Consider the following 20,965-nt stretch of genomic DNA (forward strand, 5'->3'; position numbering starts at 1 on the left):
TGAGATAACAAACTTCTTTATTGTCAGTTTGAACATTGGTTAACTGAGTAACTTGTGAAAAACTAGAAAAGCAGAACAAAGCTTGATGTACATGTTACACACAGAACTTGTGTGGCCGTGGTTACAACATGAACACGGTCCCAACACGAGCTGTAGAGACCTCACAGCTGATTACAGGGACTTCATAATCCTCGTCTCATGTGGCTTTATGCTAATGCTATTACTAAAGATAAACTTAAAATCAGGGTCTCATCACTCAAAAATCAAAATGCAATTAACCTAAAGGCGCGAGCGTCCCGGCTCAGCATGAATCTCTTTTAACAGCGAACACGAGCCTCTGTGACACAAACAGAGGATGAGGTCAGACTGCAGCACAACAGAGCCGGGTGCAGCCTGGAGTCACGCTGCACCGGCAAACAGCTTATTTGTAGAGGTACTGTGAGATGAAGCGATGCAGCTTCTGCCGGCTCTCTGACAACTGGAACAAAGGGCCGACACCCAGGAAGACGCCTCCTCTCTGACGCTGCTCCGAGATGACCTGGAGCGAACATAAACACAGCCATGTCAGAGCACTCCACAATGCTTTTTGTTCAGTAACCTTTATTTGAACACGGCGAGAGAGCTCGCAGCTGTGCTTATCTTTAGTGCTTTTTGCACAAGGCCAAATGACAAACAAAGATGTTCTAACCGAGATAAAAACAAGACCTTTCAAAACACTTCAAAGACAAAAAACAAAGCTGTTTAATGAATAGCATTGAACCACCTTATTCACTCCGTATGAAATAATGAGGCAAAATGGGAGAGCCAAACTTCAGATAGCGCTGTCCTTCCTTTTCGGAGCAGATGCATTATACACTTTTCTCCTTGGATTCGACCGGTAGATCTCAGATATCAAGCTGTCTTGACATCAGGGAGGGGAATTAGCAAAAGGATCCTAACGACGAGCCTGATAACCATTTCTGACCGATAGCCTCGATAAGAGAGTTAATAATGGCCTCTAGAGATCCCTGCAGATATTTGGGTCAATGATGCTCTATTTCTACCACCATTGATTCCCGGCCTACAGACTTCCAGAGGAGACTGATTGATGTGGACTCTTTATTCCCTTTGAAGGTGAAAGAGAAGAGAATATGTGCTCAAAAGGAGAAATATAACTATGGGTAACAAAGCTTTAGTGATCTGATGCTTTCTGCCATATTTCTCTTCAGTTCCTTGTTTCCCTTCTCCTTTGTATGATTCCTTGCTGTTGTTTGCAGAGTCAGGGCAGATGGAGGCACCAGACGCTCATATAGACCATTTGCTTTCCTTCCTGCACTGTCTGAAAAAACCTTCCACAGACTTGAAAACAACTGCAGCTTGATGATCCATCGCAATAAATGTGAAGCCGTTATCTGGTCTCGTCAAAGTTAAATCCTCGACTCATTGTGCCTGAGTGGATTGTTTCCATATCAGGTCCCCTCGCAGCCCACAGGAACAACCAGAATGTGTCACTGAGGAATCCTCAGTAATAGTTTCCCAGCATTCAAGATCTTAAAGGCCATGTAATGCATCTAACACAGGTGTTTTTTAACATGTAGTTTAGATATCACCAGAATAAAAATAAATAAAAATGTTTAAAGTTTGGTCATAATTAAATGACATATACGTTAAAAACCGATGTTGGTTCCGAAGTTTGCCGAGTACGCCCCCGATCACTCCCGAACGAGCGGTGACGTCACACGTGGCAAACATTGCCATCTGATCAAATCAGTCCAAATGGCAAGCAACGCGACAACTTCAGACAGCGACAGCGAGAGCGATCATTCAAGCTCAGATTCGGTGGGTTATCTGGATTCAGTTACAGAAGTAGAGAGTGAACCAGCTAGCCTTTCACTTCAAGGCATCTTGCCTTATCAGTACGAGCCTCCTGCCCGGCAATCGAACAACGAGGCAGAAACTTGTGAAAGAGAAGCGGATTCCGCAGCCGGCGAGACTCGAGTCAGCAATACTGAATGGTAAATTCAGTTTTATTTAATTTGACCTGCACTAAATGTCGATCTTAATTTGTCATCTGTTCCTCACACGTCCGGCAGATATTGTTTTTTTTTTAATGTTATGTACAATATTCAGGTGTAGGCTACATGTCAATGCTGTGAAAGCATGCCCACTGCAGATGAATGTGTATGCTGCAGAGAGATCTGGCAGGTGATGGAACAAATAGACAGTTTGCAACCTACTGACCAGATAGCAGAGTCCTGAATCGGGTCGGGTATCCGTGGGTGGGCCTACCCGACGGGTGACCCGCAAAAAAGGTGATTTGCGGGTGGTATTTTTTCAAACGCTTTTTTCCGGGTTCGCTTCTGGGTAAAACAAAGATGATGCGGGTCCGGTTGCGGGTGTTGCATAATAAATATATTTAAACAATAATAATTTAGTTTAATGTTTAAATCCTCAGACCTCTCCTCCGCGGGACCGAGCATAATCATAACCTCTGCAGCGCATCTATCTGCTGCTGAGCGCACCACATTCTGAATGGCTGAGGTGAAGCTCTCTAGCGGAGAATACACAATTTTCAATAACTCTTCTTCAAGAGCGAAATCCAACGTCTGGGAGGCTTTTGGTGTCAACCTAGATGGAGAAAATAAACAACATCCCAGGCTTTTTGAGCCAAATATGCAACTGCGTGTGTTAATAATTGCACGTTGTCACTGCTTATGGGTTCGGGTCGGGTTGCGGATCTTGTGCCGGCGGGTCGGGTCGGGTTGCGGAACTAATTGGCAATATGTGCGGGTAGCGGGGCGGGTTCGGTACTGCACGTCACGGGTGCGGGGCGGGAGCGGGTCTTGAAAATCAGACCCGTGCAGGACTCTGCCAGATAGAAGACACCGACGAGAAACCAAGGTGCATTATTAGCCACCCAGGCTTTAGAGAAGGCTGTCTCAGTGTTTGGACACTGAAAATAGCGTATCTTCAATACAAACAACAACACAGAGCAGTTGATGGCCCACTACACCAGTAAGTAAATATTGATTGACTCAACTGCCTATTGCAGCTTTGCTTTCATATAATACTTTTAGTCGCTACAGATATAGTACACTTTTAAAGATACCATTAAACTCTTTCAAGCAGTCAAAAACAGCTTGGCTTTTATTTTTTCTGTGTATGCAAGTTCAATGTATGCTTGGGAAAAGAAACAACTACACATGTGAGGAAATATATAAGAGGTCTATGATTCTGTCAAGCAGTCATGTATAACCTCATATTTATTTTGTACAAGTAAAATACAAATATCATGTTATAAGCCAATTTGTAACCATTGCTACATAATAGTCCTACTACATAACATTTTATTTTTCTCCAAATATATTTATAATCTGTATACTTTTTTTTCATTAGGAAGTATCGATATAGCCTACAGCTTATCGACAGTTTGTACGTTGGTGCTGGGGTGTACTCGGCCCAAAAATCAGAGTCCCGCTGCGTGCTGTAACCGAGATACGGAAGACTTACCCTGAACCGGGAGGCCGCTATCAGGGATTTCAATGGCCAAATCTGTAATTTGACATAAATCATGCAGCTGAACTGGTTAAAATGGTTTCACATGATGTAAATAATTTACAAAGTACATCATTTACAATATTATTTTTCCAAAGAAACATGTAAATATAACAACATTTTCCAAATCACAAGTTTGTAAGATTGTATTAATTTACTGTTTGATAAATAAAAAAGGGTTCTTTTGTTAATTTTTCACTTGTATCATTTGATCTTTATTGCAGTGTACATTAGTCTATTTTGGTATGTGCGAGCCCACAAATAATTAAAAGTGGTAAAAATAATAAAGATATTCAGACGTAATTCATTTTTGGCCTTACTTATTTCACTTCAACTTTTATATATTTCAGTCACTAGGCAAGTTCACTGTACTCTGGTGACATTTAGCTCAAGCTGGCATAACACCTGTAGTAACTTAATTCTGACCCGAGTTTTGTGCACAATCTTCCAGCACCCATGATCAATGTTTATAGCAATCAGGAAACATTCACAGCTCACAACTACACATCGCTTCCCCATCATGAATTGTTAGAAAGTTTAGCGAGGTCCGGTTACACATATGTTGAGCGAAAATAGCGGAAGGATACAAAACAAACAATCTAGACGAGGCTGGTGTTTGCCACGTGTGACGTCACACAGCTGGGTTAATGGCTGGCAAGCTTTTCGCTACCGGAGCGGAATAACACGGGAAAGTGGCACACATTTCATGTTATTTGGGGGGTATTTATGGAAAGAATCATTGATGTTGATATGTCAAATGAAACAGTGGAAAGTGATGAAGCGATTTATTAACACAGAATAACATTTATTTTGGACATTACATGGACTTTAAATAGCGTAGAAAAGAATTTCACTTAAAGCAATAGCCCAAAATACATTGTGCAATAAACCTTTTTGCTTCCTTGCCATAATGTAATTGAGCAGATTAATACCACACTTGTGTCTGTTCTGTAAATATGAGCCTGCGGGCAACTATATTAGCTTAGCATAAAGACTGGAAACAGCTAGCTCTGTTCAAAAGTTTAAAATACACCTACCAGCACTCCAAGCTCACTTTTAGTGTTATACCTAACTGCCTGGTAGTTTCATATAAAACAAATATTATTTTACAAGCGAATCATATATTTTATGTGCAAAATGTGTATATGTAGTTAAAGTAAAACATTTAAATTAAGTCCAATGGCTCGCTCAAATCTGCTTTACGTTTGTCAAACCAACCCAAGTATTTTTACAGTTCATGAATATTTAGTTCTGTGAAGAAGTGCTGCCAACACACTAGTGATCTACTCTGAATACTGTGAGTACACTTTTAGAAGGTACCATAAATGCAAAAGAAAGTACAGGCTTGGATTACAGGCTTGAAGGACACCAGTATTTTTCTTTTTAAAGAGCAAAATGTGCACCAATTCAAAGAGTGGAGGCTAACACAAAGTGTGGCCTGTAGTACACCTCTCCAACTTATGATTTAAATCACTTTGTGTCCTTGGTCCAGTGAATTCTCTTTAAAGATTGACATTTCTGCCTCAAACATGATTGGATGTGGCTGACTTGAGTCAGGCTCAGTTTCCCTCACGTTGCAATAAAATCTGGTTTGATTCCTGTTCACGCCGAGCTCAAAGCTCCAGCATACTGTTAGAAAATGCTGCCAGCAATTGATTGATTAAAAGCGATTTTGGGATTTGGGTTGGACTCACGTAGGTTTGACATAACTTTGTAATGGAGTTGGACTGCGCCTTAACTTTCAGTCATGAATCGAGCTGTAATTCTCTCATGACAGAAAAACAGATTTATAAAAACAGCCACACACAGCCAGCCACAGCCAGCCACACACACACACACACACACACACACACACACACACACACACACACACACACACACACACACACACACACACACACACACACACACACACACACACACACACACACACACACACACACACACACACACACACACACACACACACACACACACACACACACACACACACACACACACACACACACACACACACACACACACACACACACACACACACACACACACACACACACACACACACACACACACACACACACACACACGTAGAGGCTGTCACTCACCCCCAGGTCTATTAGTGATCTAACAGCAGTGTGTGCAGCCTCCTGCGAGCAGCTCTCTGTGAGATAAGGCATAGAGGAACATGAATCAAAAGAACAGACAGTTATCCAATACAGAAAAAGCAGGTCGGGATAACAGAACACAACCATCACCAGTGGGACTGATGGGACTTTTATAGTGAGCATTATTGAAGGGTGTCAATTGGGTAGTTTCTGATTGTCTCATGTTTTATAAGAAGAGGAGAGCGAGGAGTCTCTGCTGAATGTTACAACAAACGCTGACTCAGTGGGAGAAGACAAGCTGACAACCTTTCAGAGTTAAGAAACAAAGGAAGGGAAGATCTTGCTGTGTGTTTGTGAGTGTGTGTTCTTGTGTCAGGTAGAGCTCACCATAGTGCTGCTTCTTAGTATTTGCTGTGTCACACAGATAGGACTGTATCTGAGCCATGAACTCTGCCTCTGGAAATAAAGAAATTCAATTCAATGAATAGCACCGAGCAAAGTGATGAAAGCCTGGTAAGATACTTAAATATGGAGGTTTCATACTTCAGGGATATGCTATAAGGTCAATTGATGGCTGTTGGGTGGCTATAAATGGCTTAGGGTGAAACATTAATACCATAATTTACTCTGGTTCTTGACTTTAAAAATATTCATTGTGCCCTAAGTGTACAGTACACACACCTGGCAGAGGTGTGTGTATGAGGTCCAGAGCAGTGGTGGTCCAGCAAAGCGCCCTCAGAGGACCAGCAAGCATTCTGCAGAGGAAGAAGAGCATCTCTGGACACTGACTCGGATGGCTTATCTGGGGAAATACACAGAAAAGGGAAGCAGGAAGGGTTAAAAATGTCAAAATCAGGATGGCGGGAGAGCAGGAATGAGTGAGCATTTTCCATTGAAGTGAGCACATGGTGAGAAGTTGCTGTCAGTGGCTCTTTCAGCTCTAGAAAATAATAAGGAAACAGAGGCACAATATTACAAAAGTTATAAGCTTGCCAGAGCATCAAAGTCTGGGTGTCCCAGTTTTAAAACTTGGTGCTGGTGAAGTAGGTTTGCATTTTGGTTCCATGCAGTAACACGTTTGAGTTTTTATTAGTAGTAGGGATGGAAAAAAAACAAATCACAATAAACGTATTCAGACCCCGAATAGTCCCAATACACAAATCAGATGTTTCTATAAGACCTTCAGAGCAGTGTGCCGTTTTAATTCCTTTTATAACAGAGGGGGTACAAAAGTCCGGCCATAAATGTGTAAGGACAAGCAATGGCACTTTCATAATGCAATTTTCTACCAAGTGAAATGAAACACAATTGTATTGTTTTGAACAGAGGGAATACAAACAGCCCTATAGACACGTTTATGTATCTGTATATCATTTTATATTTTCTAGCATGTTTTTCTACATAACCATTCTGTGGACAAGTGCTGTAAATCAGGGTTTGTCTACATGCTCTTAACAAAGTGCGTGTGGTGCTTGTAAAATAATAAAGAGTGAAGGAGGCGGAGAAACAAGGGGTTCATCAAATCTCCTTATGAATAGTTTAAGATGTTTATGGAGAAATATAACACTGTAATATTGAAATATATGGTACAGAGGTTACATTGTAAAGTGTAGTTGATCTTGTTGTACTCCATGGTCATTACACAGCCATACTGAATCAATTATGAAATGTTATGTGTCTAAAGATGCATGCTCATACCAGCACTGCAGCGGATAAACTGTTACAGGTTTATTTCTTTATCATACTGGTTGGATGTGTCATTGCTAGGGGGCTCATGTTATGACCTTAGAAACACAGTACATATCCACATTCTTTGCCAACTGAGGGACATTTTATTAAGCGTACCAATGAATGGAGCTCTCCAATGTTTTAATGAGCAGTTGCCATTTAGTCAATTAGATTTAAACTTAGTGCTAAAACCATAATTACAGTACTCTGCAGCACTGAAAAGCTTCAATAAACAGCATCATTTTAAAGTTAAAATGGCATAGTAACTGATGTTGTGAGGAGTAGATAAATAGTAGGCAGAGACCGCCGAGCCAAATGTGCACTCAAAGTAATGAATGTGCAAGTGGACAACTCGCACTACAGTATTTGGCAAACCAAAAAGGCAAATAAATATAAATTGCAAAAAGTAGCCCATAATAATATTTTAGAAAGTGAAGATAGAAATAGTTATATATTAGCTCATTAGATTGATCTGTAAAGAAAGTGTTTGAAATAGTTAGTGTCACAGAGAAATATGGTTACGTTTATTTTTAAGCTTCAGGTCATACATTGTAATTCTTGAGAATGTATTCAACCTTGTATACCCTTGACATCTGAAAGAAAAACATTCTCTTAAGCTTGCATAGCTGAGAAGATTTAAACTATAATAAAACACAATAACTAATAAAACATTTAAGTGCCTTTAGGAAAAGGCCTTTGAGAAAGTTCTACATGTAAAGTGAAGCAAAATCATTTGTGAAAGTTCAGGAGTTTGGGCAACAGTCTTCAAACATTGAGCAAACATAAGAACAGGCTTTCTTTCAAACTAAATCTTATAGAAACTTAACCTGGATTACTGCCAATTATTTTCTTTCATCGCTCAGCACCTGAGCTGAGGGCAGCGGAGGAGAGAAGTGATTGCAGAGGATGGAGAAAGTCAAAAGATTAGAGTAGAAGAGTAAAGCTGTAACAGTGTAAACAGTCCCTTCCTCAGAGGCTAAGCTGAGTAAGAGAGGCTTTTATACCGGTGTGTAGGTGGGGCTGGTTCCACTGAGCAAGTAAGACCTAGAGGCACAGGTAGGCTAAAGAACTTCTTAGGATTTAACTTATTTATTTATTTATTCCAGTAAAAGAACATCAGATACATATTCAGGGGAAGATCTATGTATATTGTATATAGAAACAGCCGGAGAGAGATCACATGACCAATCATTCAAACCCATCCACCACTGTTTGTGAAGAAAAAGAACTGTTTGTGAATACAACAAAATAAGTTAAGATACCTGAAATTCAAATGGAATTGGATTTGTGCATGAACCACAGCTATTGTAGGACAATTACATTTTTAGTAGAAATGTGAAGCATTTTGTGATCAATTGTTGTGATTTCTAGAGGCTTACCATCATGACATTTTTGAAGGCCTCATCACTTTTTTCAGAGTTTGACATATTTAGTGTATGGGCTGTCACTCTCTTTTTACATTTGTATGTCAAGTTAGTCAGAACTCTCACATCAAGGTTTTAACAATTTATTGCAGGAAAAAGCCTTTTCAGTCTGTCCTTGTGACTGTGCTCATTTAATGATCTGGAACATATCTGACCCTCTTCTGATGTAATGCACTCAGAATGTCCTTGCTCTTTTAAAAAGGTGCTATGGGAATAAACATGCACAGAGCAGCTGTGTGGAAACATCTGCACGTTTTCCCTTTTAGTTCTTACTGTAACACTTTGTTACACGGAGTGTCATCATTACGGTTTGTTTAATCGTTAACACTTGAACCTTTGAATGTAAACGTAATTGCATTTTGACATGCTGAACATATTACCCGTAAGCTGTGCATGTCTCTGCATGTCCCTGTGCTTTGATTGCAGCTCTCTTGTTGCAGCGGCTCTTGAGGCGCCTCAAAGTCCCTTTGCAGGGTTTGTGAACGACACACTTGAATCTTTGCTCTGACTGTTTGGTCCCTTTGGAAGTTGGTTAGCTTCCTTGTGTTGCTTTGAAAAGCACATATATCAGTCATGATAGACAGGCTTCTTTTAACGATGAGACTTTCTGCTACTTGTTATTCAAGTTAGGTGACTCAGCTGTGCTTTTGTAATGGAGATGTAGCCACTTCAAAGTTATTTTTCATGTGGCGTTTCTGGTAATGGGACATTTTTCCTTTTACATAACCTAGGGTGATTCCCTAAGGCAGTGACCACCAACTGGCGGCCCGCGGGCCACATCCGGCCCGCCAGACATTCTCATCCGGCCCGCACGACGGGGGTGACTGTGGCGTTGGCGGAGTGGTTACTGCGTTCGCCTCGCACCCATCTTTTTTCAGTCCAACAGAGAGGCAGCCGCTGCGGGACAGTAGACTGCGTACTGCGAAGCCTTCCCTGCCTTGAAGAAGAAGTGATCCTTCGTTGTGAAGAGTCTGCTTTGTGCGCTCCGCACCACAGCAGTAGCCCCGCTGCGACAGAGTCCAACAGAGAGGCAAGAGCTGCGGGACAGTAGCCTACAAGCAGGGTTGGGTTGTAACAGAATACATGTAACGGCCTTACGTAATCAGAATACAAATATCAAGTAGGCTAACTGTATTCACCTGGCGTTACATTTGAAAAACGAGTTATCGGATTAGAGTTACTTTCGTAAACCTGAAGTGAATATATTTTGGAATTATTGGTGGAAAAGTTTCCTCACAAAATGTAATATTCATTACCGGCAGAACTGTGTGCACGGCGCTGCAGCATGTCTGTGAGCAAGAGAGAGATGCAGCGTGTCTGTGAGGCCCCGCCCCCGCACGCAGATGAGAGAGAGAGAGAGAGATCTCTTTTAAAATATATTGAAAGTTAAAAAACGGAGATGGATATATAAAATGTGCAAGATAATGTTTATGTAGCATTTATTTATTGTCGAAATGATGACATTTCATAACGGGATCAAATCAAAGTGAATGGCCTGCTGCTGCTGAATGCATGGGGCAAGTGACTGGAAAACGTTTTAAAAGTTATTACATCGTTTCAGATAATAAATAATAATGATAATTCATTCTATTTAGGGGCGCCTTTCAAAGCACCCAAGGACAACTTACAATTCATGACATATTCCAAGGAAAGGTTTTAAGACGGTACAAAGAATGCAGTCCGGGTGATGTTTTTTATGTGGGGTGCAGGTGAGAGGGAGCTGTCCAGAATGACACTAAGATGTTGTGTTTGAGTTCTTGATGAGCCATTAAAACAGTAAAACAAGAGTCTCCTGTGCACCAAAACATACCCATCTGTTATGGAAAAAGAAAGTATTCTAAAAGTAATGTGAATACGTTTTTTAAGAGACGTAACTGTATTCTGATTACTTTCAGAGCATGTATTCAGTAATCAGTAACTGATTACATTTACAAAGTAGCCCTCCCAACCCTGCCTAGAAGTGATCCTTTGTTAGCGTGACGAGGCTGCTAAGCTTTATGCGGTCCGCAGTATCTGAGCGTGCTCCACTAGCACCCCCCCCCCCCGGTCAACAACTTCTAAACTCTGGGCTATATAAAAATCGCTGGCCCGCGATAGTGTCTATTGGATACATTTTGGCCCTTGGACAAATGTAGTTGGTGATCCCTGCCCTAAGGCATTTGAGGTAGCCAGAGGAGCTCAGCAACACTCTTCTGTACCTTGTAGGAGCGCAGCTCCATCTCCTCCACGTCACAGTCAGAGTCGCTGTGGTACATGTCGTCAAAGGTCGTCCAGCTCAGAGCGTTGTCCCTCTTCAAGAAATCACAGATGGGGAAGTCTCTGGGAATCTACATCGTATTGAGAAAGAAACAGGCAGCAGCATGTCAGACTATAGCTCTTTTGGTCTAGTGATGCCATCACAATCTCCAAACCCATCGAATATCAAACTGAAAATGATAGTCTTTTGGAGAAAACGTAATATTATGATTTCCTTTTTAGTGCGCCGGTCATCGTTCACAGTTTGTTAAGCAACTTGAGACGCGAGAAAGAGTGAGAGTATATACGATGTCTGAGACTAGGGGTGCAACAACTAATCGACTTAATCGATTCAAATCGATTACCAAATTAGTTGCCAACTAATTCAGTCGTCGATTCGTTGGTGACGTCATCACGTGTGTTTTACACGCCGTTAAGCTCCAACGTTATTGGTCTTTTTATCGGTACTGGAGACATTTAAAAAAGATATGTCATGTATTATTGCTACAAAAACATTATATCGCAGTCTTAGTGTCGCCAACTCGTTTCTAACATGCAAAAAGAAAAGAAAATGCGTCTATGATGTATTTTCGATCAGACGAGAGATCTCTCCCCCCTGTCTGTGTGCGAGGGGGCGGGGCAGTTTACACACACGCAGCTGCTACATACAGCAACACACTGCAGAGATGGCGGAGAGAACGTGCTCCGAGGTGTGGTTAAACTTTACCCGTCTCTATGTGGACAATGCTCGTTGCCAAAAGTGCAATAAGAGTTTAGCATGTAAGCGCGGTAATATGAGCAATTTGTCTAAACATTTAGCAAAAGTGCACCACATTCAGACGGAGGAATGCACCGGGTTCGACTGTGTTTCTAGTAGCTCTGTAGCCCCATCCACGAGTAACGTTTCCACGTCAGGTGTTATGTATGCTAGCAGCAACACACAGAGTTAACTACATTATACAAACATGGGTTAATGATTAGAGGTAACTGAGTTATTTATTTTGTTAAAGTTTCAGCTATTCTGTTTACAGTTCTGTTATCACATTATTTAATAAGATTTGTTAAAACACTGTTGTTTCTTTTGATGTGAAATATTATTTATTTAATTTAAATAAAAAGCAATGTTCGTTTTTTTCCAAATGTGTTAAGTTAATTTAATAATATATGTATTTTTGAATCAAGTATTCATCTTTATTGTCTTCATTGTTAGTTTCCACATGCCTAAAACAACCTCAAGCTAAATCTAAAAGTTGATGGCTAAATAAGAGAGAGACTGACAAAGACATTGGAGTCCTGTGGGAGACTGACAAAGACATTGGAGTCCTGTGGGAGACTGACAAAGACATTGGAGTCCTGTGGGAGACTGACAAAGACATTGGAGTCCTGTGGGAGACTGACAAAGACATTGGAGTCCTGTGGGAGTCACGAGGGAGGCAAAGAGGAGGCAAATCCTACTTTGATTGAGCTAAGTATCTCTAGTATTTTATTTTATTTGTTTTTTTAGCCCCTCATGCTATAATCATGTGTATTTTCTCCATTCCTGTTCATGTGTCTTCTCGCAATTATCACTGGCCCCGTGTATCTCCTAATCGATATAACCGGCCTGCTCTCGTCTATCCCACATGCTCCACTGAGATCCAACATCTCGTTTCAGGGGGCCTGTGGAACTGCCAGTCAGCTGTTCCTAAGGCTGACTTCACCTCTGGCTATGCTTCCCTGCAGTCTCTGGATTTCCTTGCTCTCACGGAGACCTGGATCACTCCATCCAACACATCCATCCCAGCAGCTCTCTCCACAGCATATTCCTTCTCCCACACACCCAGACCCACTGGCAGAGGAGGTGGCACTGGTCTCCTGCTCTCTCCCAACTGGAGCTTTTCCCTCTTCAAGCTACCTAACTTCACTCCTTCCACCTTTGAATTCCATGCCGTCACAGTAACCCATCCTATACAATTAACCATTGTTGTTCTCTACCGTCCACCAGGCGCCTTGGGGGACTTCTTGGAGGAATTAGATAATCTCCTCTCACACATCCCTGAAACTGGCCCTCCCGCTGTACTTCTCGGAGACTTCAACCTCCAGACAGGGAAGATAGACAAACTAACATCTCTGTTAACCACCTTTGCTTTCTCACTGTCTCCATCCCCACCAACTCATAACGCTGGCAATGTCCTTGATCTCATATTCTCAAGGAACTGCACTACTTCTAACCTCTCTGTAAACCCACTCCACACATCCGATCACTTCTTCATTTCATTCTCTCTACCCCTTTCCAAACATAACAACCTAATCTCTTCTCATCCGGCACCTGTCCGTCGTAATCTTCGTTCCCTCTCCCCCTCTACCTTTGCCTCATCGGTGCTCTCAGCCCTCCCTTCCTCTGATTCCTTCCAACTTCTGCCTCCAAACTCTGCTGCAGAAACTCTCCTCTCTACTCTCTCATCCTCTCTGGACTCTCTCTGTCCTCTCACATCTCGGCAGGCTCGTCAGTCCCCTCCGGCTCCTTGGCTAAATGACGCACTGCGTGCTAATAGAACCATCCTTCGGGCAGCAGAGCGGAAATGTTGGAAATCCAAACACCATGACGACCTCCTAACCTATCAGGCTCTCCTCTCCTCTTTCTCTGCTTTGATCTCTCAGGCAAAAAGCACTTTCTTTCAAGATAAGATCCAATCTTCCTATTCCAATCCCAAAAAACTATTTTATATCTTCTCCACCCTCTTGGACCCCCCCCAAAGCCCCTTCCCCCTCCTCCCTTCTGTCAAGCGACTTTGTTAACTACTTTGAAAAAAAGGTTGATGATATTCGCTCTTCTTTTTCTGACTCACCTTTACTAACCGCTGGGTCACCACACCCACATTTCACCCACACACTGACCTCCTTCTCCCCTCTCTCTCCAAGTGAGGTTCTTACCCTCATTACCTCTGCCCGTCCTACCACCTGTCCTCTGGACCCTATCCCCTCTAACCTCCTTCAGACTATCGCTCCTGATATTCTACCGTTTCTCACCCATTTCATCAACACTTCTCTAACTTCTGGTCACTTTCCAAACAGTCTCAAGTAGGCAAGAGCAAACCCTCTCCTAAAGAAACCCACTCTCAACCCATCTGATGTTATAAACTACAGGCCTGTCTCTCTCCTCCCGTTCCTGTCTAAAACACTTGAACGCGCTGTCTTTAAACAACTCTCCTGTTATCTCCATCAGAACAACCTTCTGGATCCGCACCAGTCTGGTTTCAAGGCAGGTCACTCAACAGAAACTGCCCTCCTTGCTGTCACTGAGGAACTGCACACGGCTAAAGCAGCATCCCTCTCCTCTGTCATCATCCTTCTGGATCTGTCTGCTGCATTCGACACGGTGAATCATCAGATCCTCCTTCGCACTCTCCAAGAACTTGGAGTTTCAGGCTCTGCACTTTCCCTCCTCACCTCATACCTCAAAGACCGCACCTACAGGGTAACTTGGAGAGGGTCCGAGTCCGACTCTTGTCAATTAACTACAGGGGTCCCTCAGGGCTCTGTTCTTGGTCCCCTCCTCTTCTCCTTGTACACAAACTCGCTCAGATCTGTCATTAGCCCACATGGTTTTTCATACCACTGCTACGCTGACGACACCCAACTAATTCTGTCCTTTCCCCGCTCAGAGGCCCAGGTCGTCGCAGGCATCTCTGCTTGCCTAGCTGACACCTCTCAGTGGATGTCTGCTCATCACCTCAAGCTCAACCTTGACAAGACTGAAATGCTTTTCCTTCCGGGAAAAGATTGTCCCACTCTTGACCTAACAATCAACATTGGCACCTCTGTTGTTTCCCCGACTCAGACTGCAAGGAATCTGGGTGTGATCCTAGATAACAAACTGTCCTTCACTGCAAACATAGCTGCTACAACCCGCTGCTGCAGATACACTCTTTACAACATCAGGAGGATACGTCCCCAGCTGACCCAGAAAACAGCGCAGGTTCTGGTCCAGGCTCTCGCCATCTCACGCCTAGACTACTGCAACTCCCTCCTGGCTGAACTACCTGCATGTGCCATCCGACCTCTGCAGCTCATCCAGAGTGCAGCGGCTCTTCTGGTCTTCAACCTTCCAAAATTCTCCCACACCACGCCGCTCCTCCGCTCCCTTCACTGGCTTCCAGTAACTGCTAGAATCCACTTCAAGACACTGGTACTTGCGTACCATGCTGCGAATGGATCTGGCCCTTCCTACATCCAGGACATGGTTAAACCGTACACCCCAGCACGTGCAGTCTGCTCTGCATCGGCCAAACAGCTCGCTGCACCCGCACTGCGAGGGGGACCCAAGTTCCCATCAGCAAAAACATGTGGGTTTGCTATCCTGGCTCCAAAATGGTGGAATGAGCTCCCCATTGAAATCAGGACAGCAGATAGCTTGCACATCTTCCGGCGCAGACTGAAAACTCATCTCTTTCGACTCCAATTCGAGCGATAGAATTACTAACAAAGCACTTATATACTAATAAAGGGCTGGCTTATCTAAAGCCTGTTGAGTAGCACTTGAAATGTTTTAGCTCTATGAAACCTGATGCACTTATATGATGCGTTTTCTTCAGGTTGTATCTTCCTGGTCGAATGTACTTATTGTAAGTCGCTTTGGATAAAAGCGTCAGCTAAATGCAATGTAATGTAATGCAATAAGAGCATTTGAGAAATTGTGCAAGGCATACAGTAATAGTCCGAATAGTCGATTAATCGTTTCATTAATCGATAGATTAATTGATTATCAAATTAGTCGCTTGTTGCAGCCCTATCTGAGACCCTATTGTTCTATGTTTTAATGGATGTTTTGTTACAAAACGAAATCGTCTAAAGCCAATGGGTTCTCACATGCATACAGTATGCAGAACCATTTTTTAGAGGTAAGACTATCTGTAAGTGAAATTATTTAGGTTTTTAGTCTTGTGTGGTCAGTTTGTTTTTTAATGTATAATTCATTTTGTTACAAAAATAAACAATCAGGTCGGAATTGTACACAATAGACTTAACACAAACAATATATTAAAAAAAAAGATGTATATGTACTCTTTTTGCAATTTATTCATTTTTATCATTAACTGCCTGTAGCTGATTCAATTGAACTTTGGTTATAGGCCTATCCCTTTATATTGTCAGTATTATTCAACTAAACAAGATGGAAATACGTTGTTTCTTTATGGTAAACAATCAGCATTATCTTTCATTTTGAGTTGTGTTTCTGACCACATCATGACCAATATCTACTGTTCTTCAGCTCTGATTACTTTTTGGCACCAACACTATGTTCACCAGCTACTCTCTAACGGTGTGACTGTCAGTCGCTGCAAGCCATGTGGCGTAAAGCTAGCACATCGTGATGACCTTACCTCCTTGATGACCAGGATGCCACAGCGCACCAGACTGTCGACGGTATCCAGAGCAAAACTCTGCGAAGACTGACACGGCTGGAGAGAGAAAGAGAGAGAAAGAACCTTTACTATCATTAAGATACATAAACCTAATTTGCTCATGACGATATTTTCAAAGTCAACCTAGAAAAGATAAAAATATTAAATGTAACCATAATTTGATCATGGTATTTCACCACGGACCATTAAACATCTAACCACCATCTGTTTTTATAAATTCTTTCACATTACTTGTTTTTTTTTGTCTGGGCTTTAACATTCCAATAAAAATAATCTACAGAGAGTCATCTTATTCATCTCAATATGGAATAAATGGCTGAATCCTTACTTGACCCAAAAGAAAATTGAGAAGTTGACGAGAAAAGTTTTTTTGTTTTAGTTTTTGAATTCAGAGCAAGATAGGTAGGGGGAGAGAGAGAGAGAGAGAGTAAGAGAGAGAGAGAGAGTAAGAGAGAGAGAGAGAGAGAGAGAGAGAGAGAGAGAGAGAGAGAGAGAGAGAGAGAGAGACTGGGAGCATGCCTGGCCTTTCAACTCAACATTTATTAATACCACATACTACAAATATTTTCATCTTAAACTCCCTAATATAAACTGGTCAGCTGAAAACAATGAATATTAAGGCATCATCAGTGCAGCTCAATCAAACCATTGAAACAAAGAAGAGAGATAAAGATAAGAAGAGAAATGTGAAGAAAGGTTAGAGGCACAAACAGCTTCAGCCCGTCGCATCTCTCTGAAGTTCAGCTGACAGAGAGCACGAGTTGAGTCATATAGACGGAGGAGAGATCAGAGGAGGACAATGAAGGATGGCCGGCAGGAAGATAATACCGGGAGCGATACTTCTCGTAGAATAATGGGGTGAGAAACATAGCTGAGAGCAGGAGGGACAAGAAAGTGCAGCTGTCTAACTGAGAACTGAGCTAACAGAGAAATGAAAAGTACTTCTGGCTCGGATTCGGAGCCCTTTAAGTCAGTCTGATGGAGCACGTACACACAGATATACACACACACACAATTTAAAACCTCTCTGCCTGAGATAGAGGCAGCAGAGCAGGATGAATGGCTATTCAGCTCCATTAAACATCCATTGAATGAGACACACTGGGTGTTTGTGTGATATGAATTCATACTCACTGGCAGGAAGCCCGGAGGCAGGAGGTGTGAGAGCTGCAGGGCTCTCTCCGTCAGCTCCGACTCGCAGAGCAGCACATCGCACTTCATGTCACCGCTGACCTGCTCTCCGTCCACACCGTCACTCCTCACTCTGCTGCTGACGCTGCTGCACACCACCTCGCACAGCATGGCTGACACCACACACGCTAACACACACACAAACACACACACATAAACATTTGATTATTTGCTCTAATCATTCATACACACTGTGAGAGTTCGAGTGTTTGATATCATATTTTAATAAGATCCAGGGTTTCCATATTTATCCCCATTATCCCGCTTTCATGTGCCGGTGGGAAAGTCTCGACATCACAGATTGTTTGTGTCCATAATGAGGTCACAGATTCCTTTCAAAATACAAACCTTGAAAACAAATAGTGAACACAAACCATGATGACCAGAGATACGATGATATAAAGTTAATACAAATATATTTCAAAAGTATGAATAATGGAAGCACATATTTTAATATCTTCGCCGTATTTTATCATTTTACGAAACGGAAAATAATGGAAACTGTAGATTCTGCTCAACAGGATGTATTTACCAGGGAGGGGGTGAGGTAATCAGGTAAACGGAGTGATACGAAGCAAGACGAAAAGAGACGAAGAGGGACGGCGGGAAATGGAGAGAGACAAAGATATACGAAGACAGGCGGCGGGAGACAAAGAGAGACGGCGGGAGACTGCGATTGAAGTAAAGTGACAGACAAACATTGAGAATTTAGATATAGTTAGATAGATTTAGAGTTTTGAAGATTCAACTATGATGAAGAGAACTCTGAACGTGAGTCAAGCTATGAGCTTGTTTTTTGACATGGAGGAGGAGGAGGAACCTGTGATGTTGCCCTCTTGTCGTAGTTGACACTGCTTTGAAGTGTGGCACAGATAAAAACTGAAAAAACAGATTTGTTCATAATGTGTATATATATATTTATAATAACACTTTTGCCTTATCAGAATGAAATCCCATGTACATTATTTAAGCTTTACATTGTTTTGTTGTGCCTACTGTGTCACTGTTGACAGAACTTGAGAAATGAGGAAAAAAAGCCTATGGATACACCTGTTATTTGTTCATAACATTTTTATATAGGTTCATGCTACCTCAATCAAACTTTCACATTATCATAGTGAGATCCCATGCATCTATTTCCAGCTTTCAAATGGTTTCGTTGTGGATGTTTGTGTTACCTATATGAAAAATAATATCATTTTCAAAATCTGTTTTTACGTTTTTTTTGTGATCTTTGGTCCAAAATGTTCATATAGTATCTCAAAATGAAAGAAATAACTATCAGGTTATATAGGTGAGGTTGTCCTTCAAAAAAAGATACCAACATTGACATGCCAAACAATTCTTAATGGGGTTTAGTAAGACAAATCAAAAGTATGCGAAGACGGCTAAATTAGCCCAGGACTCCAAAGGGTTAAAAGGTGTAGCATTGAAATATATAATCTATACATGTCACACATATGACACAACAGGAAATCCAGATACAATATCATACAATCCTTTACAGAAGAAACAGAAACCAACCAGAGAGCTGCACTGCCTTCTTTAAAAAAAATACATTTAACAGATTAAAATGATGAAATGAGCTGCTGCATGTGAAGTGCTGCTCTGCCACTGCTCAATGCTTAGCATGCCTTCAAAATTCGGAAAATTAGGTACTTTAAAATGTCCTGTTTCAAACAGATTTTCCACACTGACATGCCAACAGACCGAGCCAAGGCCTCCTACGGAAAATAAGTTTGCTGTGGAACACAAGGTCGCAACATGGTATTCAAGCTTAAATGTTAGAGCTACTGTCAGCTACACAGATTACAAGCATGCAAACTCACTCACCGCCAACAGCTTCCAAAATAAAGCTGTGTGTGACAATCTGGGCGTGGAGGGAAAGGTGAAGTGTTGCAGCAAGAGAAGGACGGGGCACAATGAAAAGGTCTTTCCTGCAGTGAGGCACACAAGGACAGTAATGGAGACAGAGGTTTCACACAAAGGGAAATTGGATTTGTGATAAGCAACACAAGTTTGTTCCACAGCCCTTATCAGTAATCTTAGTTTATCTTTTTGATAGACAGAAAACCAACCGAGACGGCACTGCAGCTATGGTGAGATGAGGGGCGAGCAGAGAGAGGGAAGAGCGGACAACCTCCTTCAAACTCCCCCCGAAACCCACGTCCTTGTTTCTGAACAAGAGCTCTTCTGTGAGCCAGGCTACATCCTGACACAGGGCAGAGGCACTCACACCCTGCGGAGGAAAAGGAAGGAGACATTTTGTTCCAAAATAAGTCGGGGCATTAACCATCTGGTGACGTTAGTTGGGGACTGGTGACGCAGAAAATAACTGTCACACTCTAATAAAGTTGCACAGAAACCAATTTTGTTTATGAGCCTTTTGGAGTGTTGAAGGATCTTTAGAGGGGCAGAGGCGGGTTTTAAGTCTGACAGCACCAGGGGGAAAATTATTCAGCAAACACATCAACAAAGGGGTGATGCATGTACCTTGTGGTGTCTGTACAGCAAAAGACTGGACACCAGACCGGTGGACATCACAGCCGAGCAGGAGGCTGCCGCTAGAGAGAGAAAACACACACACACAGATTTACATACCATCAAAACAAAAGCTTATTAAGATGTGTTTACAAGAGTCAGCAGGGGAACATAATCCAGGACCTACAGAAGAGGAGGTGGAGGATGACGGCGGTGCTCAGGTCTCTCTCCGGATCAGCTGGCTCTTTGAGTTCAGACGCATAATGAGGAGAAGGAAGAAGCCACGACATCCTCCTCCGCCCAAACACACTGTCAGTTCTTAAATAAAACATGATTGAAGGAAAAAACATGTCAGGAATAATTTACAGAAATGTTATGGTCATTCCAACTGTCTGACTCTCTTTAAGTCAAACAGTTTATGGTTAGCATTTATTAACGTTACCTCTGTATTAGCTCAAGCTCCCACAATGCTCAAGAGTTAGATTATAGCTAATAAATGGATGGATTCCTGGATAGATTACTCCTCTCTATAGTTGCTTTCATTGTTAGTGGGGGAGTAATACTAGGTTGGATTTAAGTGCAGTTTTAGCCTCACTGGTTTCTATCTTTACACCGTATCAGAGCTGTAGAAGTTACTTCTGATCAAAACCAAACATGCTCACATAAGATGTTTTATGTTGTATAGAGGCCACAGGAAATGCCACTTAGGTTTCCCCAATCATGTATCAACAATGCATCCAAAAGGGAAATGTGGTTAGCATCTCGTTTATCAGTTTCAATTATTGCTGGTAGTGCTGGAACGAGGAGGTGCAGCGAGCTGATGGATGAAGAGCTGCACATCGCCAACTCCTCAGAAAGAGAA

General features: G+C 42.1%; 1 protein-coding gene across 2 annotated transcripts in view; it reads right to left on the reverse strand.

Annotated features, from left to right (window-relative positions):
- The window catches only part of gpat2 (glycerol-3-phosphate acyltransferase 2, mitochondrial), a 208,355-nt gene continuing 187,390 nt past the window's right edge, over positions 1–20,965 (reverse strand). For both annotated transcript variants that reach the window (XM_079689489.1, XM_079689490.1), the window contains 11 exons: positions 20,291–20,421; positions 20,116–20,186; positions 19,701–19,861; positions 19,456–19,559; positions 17,566–17,750; positions 16,390–16,467; positions 10,990–11,118; positions 6,321–6,441; positions 6,027–6,095; positions 5,640–5,695; positions 1–538 (listed from right to left, as the gene is read on the reverse strand). In XM_079689489.1, the coding sequence (XP_079545615.1) occupies positions 422–538; positions 5,640–5,695; positions 6,027–6,095; positions 6,321–6,441; positions 10,990–11,118; positions 16,390–16,467; positions 17,566–17,750; positions 19,456–19,559; positions 19,701–19,861; positions 20,116–20,186; positions 20,291–20,421 (1,222 nt within the window). In that variant the 3' untranslated portion in view covers positions 1–421. The remainder of the gene's footprint in view (positions 539–5,639; positions 5,696–6,026; positions 6,096–6,320; positions 6,442–10,989; positions 11,119–16,389; positions 16,468–17,565; positions 17,751–19,455; positions 19,560–19,700; positions 19,862–20,115; positions 20,187–20,290; positions 20,422–20,965) is intronic.

This window comes from Notothenia rossii (assembly GCF_949606895.1).
Source record: "Notothenia rossii genome assembly, chromosome: 6".
Taxonomy (NCBI): domain Eukaryota; kingdom Metazoa; phylum Chordata; class Actinopteri; order Perciformes; family Nototheniidae; genus Notothenia; species Notothenia rossii.